The sequence below is a fragment of the Sceloporus undulatus genome, chromosome 4 (genome assembly GCF_019175285.1).
Source record: "Sceloporus undulatus isolate JIND9_A2432 ecotype Alabama chromosome 4, SceUnd_v1.1, whole genome shotgun sequence".
Lineage (NCBI taxonomy): Eukaryota > Metazoa > Chordata > Lepidosauria > Squamata > Phrynosomatidae > Sceloporus > Sceloporus undulatus.
Window position 1 is genome coordinate 207543847 of NC_056525.1, and position 6000 is coordinate 207549846.

Here is a 6000-nt window from a genome sequence, read left to right on the forward strand (position 1 = left end):
TCATGAGTGCAGCACAGAAAAATGGTTACAAAGCTTTGATAATGCTAATCATCAGACAGAATATGAATTGTAAGCCTGAGCACAAATTTCTTTTTACACAACACCGTTATAACCCCTGTTGTGAATGATTATACAGTCCGCACTCTTTATCGGTGGACTTGCCATTTGTGGATTTAACTATCCATGGATGGCAAGCCCCATTTTTGTTAATGGTGGCACATGCATACAACTGTAGTAGCACAGCCATTAAAATGAAAAGACTTGCACATGATTTTCGTTTCCATGGGAGGGTGTGTGTGTCCAGAACGGATACCTTGCAAATACAGAGGTTCAACTGTACTTTAGGTTAACATTGCAAACAATGGTTAAGGACAATGATTCATAAAATTACTATAGTTTATTATAATTTTAAAAGTTACTGAAATCTGTTTGCCTCATGTTCATTTTACAGAATCTGGTTTTCTTCAAATACAAAGCAATGATTGCTTGAAACATACTGACCTGCATTGCTATTCTTTTCAACGCAGCAAATTTCTGCACCTCTGCAATGTCCCCAACAGCCAAACCAATCTATAAAATGCAAAGAAAGATCAACAAGTCCATTTTGTTTCCATTTTAGTTATATTCCTCATCAATATTATTTTATGAGAAGATAGATATTCCTAAGTATATGATGTACCAGATCATTAAAATTAAAAGTTATGATTCAGCATCTGTTCACTCCAGTCTCTGGGTCAGTAAGTCATTTGCCAGTCGTACCAGTTTTATTTGGGATTCAATTTAGTTCCACTAGTGATTCTTTATTGATCACCTCCCTATACATATTTAGGGCAGAGTACTTTTTTTAGTAAGTGTAATTTAAATAGTGGTGAGATAGTTAGCATGCCCTCCCTTCCCTGGGTTGACTTTAGAGCACTCATTCTTTTTAAATCAGACCAATTTCACAGGATTGTTATAAAGATAAACTATAGGAGCACCATGTATACCAGACTTACTTCAATAAAGGATGGGGGAACTAAAATATTTAAACAGTTACTTAATTGTATGGTTTGGGATGGGTGAGATTACACTCATTTAATTACAAGCAGAATTTGCATCAAAATCATGGAATCTAAAAATTGGATGAACCTAAAACGAAAGCAAATGGGCTATGAATGTTCCAGTAGATTTTATGAAGTATAAAGCTTAATAAACATCACAGAGATTTTTTTTTATATTGAATTGTGTTTCATTAAAACAAGTAAACTGTAGAGGGGCTTAGAAATGGTGTGGACTGTAATCATGTTGCCTTCCATAGGTTTAATGAAATTGTTAAGAGTCTGAGACCCATTTTAAACAGGCTGTCATGGATGAGAACACAGAGGAGAGGGGATTGATTAAATACCTTTTTTTTTAAAATGCATTAAGGGCACTTGTATTCATAGTTATATGTTGGAAAGGAAAAGCAAGGAAATAATGGCAAAGGCTATTTTTAGAGGAGGGTGTTTTTCATACAGATCAACCAGAACTTTACTGATGAGGGCATCCCATATTTCTTGGCTGAACAAATTGCCTTCCTCTCACCCACACACACTGGTACTTCCTTGACAGAGCAGAGAGGGAGAGTGGCACTTGCTTTTTAAAAATGCAGTAAATACATAAATAAAAGCTTTACAATAGCGGAAACCTGGAACTAGCAAATTAACTGTATTTGTATTTAAATGTTTATACTACTTTTCTGGTGAGATGTTTGGATAAGAAATGAGGTAACAAGGAGAAGATCTACCATTCACAATAGACTTTGTGGTTGTTGTCTTTCATTCCAATGGGACTTATGGCAACCTTAGGGTTTTGTGGCAAGATTTATTCTGAGTTTGGTATTGCCTTTCTCTCAGAATATGACTTGCCGAGGGTCATCCAATGGGTTTCCATGGACTTAAAACCTGGACTTGAAACTTGGTATGATGGACTCGTAATCTATCACTCAAACCACTACACCATGTTGGCTCTTCTAGAATAGATTCAAGTGATCTAAATTGGAACTTGTTTTCATCAACTTTCTATATTTCTATCTTTGAGCAGGTGCAACACTATGGATTTATTTGTATACACAAACCCAAGGAGCTCATCTTTCCCATGTTATTATATATCTGGATTAAATTGTACTTACTGTTTCATTAGTAGCCATAGCACAATCGCCTCCTTAACTCAAATTAGTAAAGATTTATTTTTTAAAAACCTATACAAACACTGTGACTATGTCATAAGCTTCCATATTTAATATTTAACTCTTACCAGTAAGTTCATAAGAAGAATTGGAATAAGCAGAGTGAAAACAATGAGAATTACAAAGCTCAGTAATGGATAAGGCAGTTTATTGGTCAGCATCGGTTCAAGGAAAGCATCATGGTAATTGATATCTCCTAGCATCATGGCAAAGGTCTGCATTACAGAAAGATATGGAGTGCCATATGCTTCCTAAAAATAAATTTAAAAGACAAATAAAAGTCATTCAAAGCTGCAATATCAGCAAGTTTTCTTCTTTTTGTAGTCAGGCATGCATACATAGTTTTGTTCCTTCCCATAATCTATAGAAATGAGGCTGCATTATTTAACTTTTATCAATGTTCAATGCAAACATTAGTATTCCTTTTAAATGAATATATCTTCAAAAAACTTGAGAAATATTCTGTTGCAGGCCTTACAGGCATGAATTGCAGAATTCATTAAACATTCATCAAGACACTGTAATAGAAATTTGATTATTTATTTAAAGGCACTCATATTTTTGTTGTCAACCTCAAACCATGGTGACCCTATGTATGGGAGACCTTCTAATTATTCTATCCTCAACTACCTTGCTCAGATCCTGCAGATGACTTCTCTGATTGAATCTATCTATCTGGAATGCAGCCTTCCTCTTTTCCTATTGCTCTCCACGTTACTTTTCTAATGAGTCCTTTTTCCCCATGATAAGGCCAAAGTATGACAACCTAAGTTTAGTCATCTTTGCTTTCAAGGACAGTTTGGGCCATTCATCTTTTTAGTGATCCACTGTGTTTTCAGAACTGTCTTGGATGAAGCCGATTATCTAGACCCATTTCAAACCGGCTTCAGGGTGGGATACCAAGTTGAAACTGTCATGTTCGCCTTAGTCGATGACCTCCATCTGGGCATCAACAGGGGAAGTATGGCCCTGTTGGTGCTCTTGGACCTCTCAGCAGCCTTCGATACCATTGACCATTGTATCCTTTTGGAACGCCTGAGGGAATTTGGAATTAGTGGCACTGAACTCAGGTAGATTCCAGATGGTGATGCTGGGGGACAATTGCTCTTCTAAGAGAGAGCTGACATCCGGCGTCCTTCAGGGGGCCATTCTGTCCCCCATGCTGTTTAACATTTACATGAAGCCGCTGGGTGAAATCATCTGGAGACATGGAGCGTGATGTTGTAGTATGCTGATGACACTCAAATCTACTTCTCTATGTCTCTGACCGTTGCAGTGTCTAAGGATGGCATTTCTCCTCTGGATGCCTGCCTTACGTCAGTAATGGGCTGGATGAGGGAAAACAAACTCAAGCTGAATCCAGAGAAAATGGAGGTACTTGCATCAGATACCCCAAGTGCAGGAACAGAGATTTGTCAACCAGTCCTGGATGGGCGTCACACTTCCCCTAAAGAATGAAGTTTGCAATTTGGGAGTACTCCTGGATCCATCTCTACAGTTGTCATCTCAAGTAGATGCGATGGCCAGGAGTGCTTGGTACCAGCTTCGGCTGATACGCCAACTGCGTCCCTACCTGGACCAAAAGAACCTTGAAGCAGTGGTACATTCACTGGTAATCTCTCATTTAGATTTCTGTAATGCGCTCTACTTGGGGCTACTCTTGTACAGTCAGCCCTTCTTATACACAGATTTTTTTATACACGGATTCAAGCATCCATGGTTTGAAAATGTTCCAAAAAAGTATAAATTTCAAATATCAAACCCTGATTTCCCCTTTTTTTAAGGTACACCATTTTGCTATGTCATTATACTTCATGGGACTTGAGTATACACGGATTTTGTTATACACGGGGGATCTTGGTACCAAACCCAGGGTATAACAAGGGTCCACTGTACCAAGTTTGGAAGCTTCAATTGGTTCAAAGTGCAGCAGCCAGATTGGTCACCGTTACATCTAGATTTGACCATACAACACCTGTGTTGAAACCTCTTCACTGGCTGCCAATCAACTTCCGGGTGCAGTACAAGGTATTGGTTATTACCTTTAAAGCCCTACATGGCTCAGGCCCACGTTACTTGCGGGAACGCCTCTCCCTACATAATCTGCCAGAACATCTGGGAATAATTTGTTGGGATATTATAACACTAGATCAACCACGACTTCCCATAGAGCATTTACTGCCCCAGCCCCTAAATTGTGGAATAGTCTACTGGAAGAGATCCATCTTATTACCACCTTAGAGGCCTTTAAGAAGCCACTTAAGATGGATCTCTTCTGGTGGGCCTATCCACCTGATTCCGTATAAGAGACCGTGATCAATGCTCCACTTGACTATGACAGTATGACTGAAAAATTTTCTGATGATTGGATTTTAAGGAACTAATAAGAATGAGTAATTCAGTATTAGTATTTAATAGATTGTCTTTTTAGAAATGTATTATGTTGTTTTAATGATGTAATCCCACTTTGATCCTTGGGAGAGGCAGGAAATATAAATAAAATTATTCTTATTATTCTTATTATTCTCCAGCACCACATCTCAAATGAGTTGATTCCCCCCCCCCATCACTGTTTTTAACTGTCCAGCTCTCTCACACATATGAGAAATTCTATGGCATGGACAATCCTAACTTTAGCATTAGTGGTAGCGTTGCACTTCAACATCTTGTCTAGTTCCTTCGTAGCTGCCCTTCTAACTCCTAAGTCTTCATTTGATTTCTTGACTGCAGTCTCCGCACTGACTGATGTGTGGTTAATGCAATGTGATTGATGTCTGATTGAGTATTTATATGCTTCCATTCATATTTATCCAAGGGCTGTTTACAATATAAATCTTTAAAATCTAAGATGCTAGCAGATTGCTGTACAGTATTTATGAACTGTTTCAATTAGTGGAACTGTGAACAGGACACTGCAGTCTACTATGTATCCTCACTATCTAATCTGGTGCTTTAAATTTAGGACAAAAAGTACACTATACAATAAAAAATGGTTTGCTTATGTGTTTTTTAAAGGAAAAAAACAGCAGAAATAACAATAAAATTGAACAGCATAGTAAAAAAATTATGTATATCACTCAGCTGTTTAAAAATCCAGGTTCTTTCCAAAGGAATACAGTGGACAATACAAGCAATTTAGAATATTGAGAACAGACAACGGGAGTGAAGCTAGAAAAGGTGGAGCTGCTCCCAAGAGTGGGTATAAATAGAGAGGCAAAGCCCTGTGTTAAGAGGATTGTGTCATTGTACCCTCAGAAGATAGCAGCTGAGGACGCTTAGGGAACTGCTGTGAAGTGCAGTTAGAAAGGGTTTAGTTACCCAAGTTAGGACTTCAGGAGTCCAGAGTTAAAGTGTATGTGTTAATATTCTGTGGGATATATATATCGCTAGGAGACAATGGATATTATTAAAGTCATCTGGAGAACAGATGAAGTAAATACAGTGCACCCGCGCCATACACAGGCACACTATACGTGGCTTCCAGTCTATGTGAAAGCCATGCTGCAATTAAAGTAATGGTGTGCATGTCCATGGCATGTGTGCCGTTCCAAGCCGCAAGCATGCACCACATTGTTTTCAATGGGGCACGAACATACGTGGATTTCCCCTTACGTGGGGGATTCAGAACAGATGCCCTGCTTAAGGGGAGGGCTCGCTCTATTAGGAAACTGAGGAAGTTCAGTTAGAGTGTCTGTTGGTGTAACAGACAACCAGAAGGGTTAAGAGACAGAGGCTAGATAAAGGTTCTGGGGGAACTGAGATTATAAGGGAACATTTATAAACTCAAGTGAAAG

At 38.5% G+C, this 6000-nt stretch overlaps 1 protein-coding gene across 1 annotated transcript in view; it reads right to left on the reverse strand.

Annotated features, from left to right (window-relative positions):
- Positions 1–6000, reverse strand: part of TRPA1 (transient receptor potential cation channel subfamily A member 1) — a 64567-nt gene that overhangs the window by 18637 nt on the left and 39930 nt on the right. Inside the window, 2 exon segments of the mRNA XM_042464448.1 lie at positions 502–570; positions 2275–2457. Coding sequence (XP_042320382.1) covers positions 502–570; positions 2275–2457 — 252 coding nt within the window.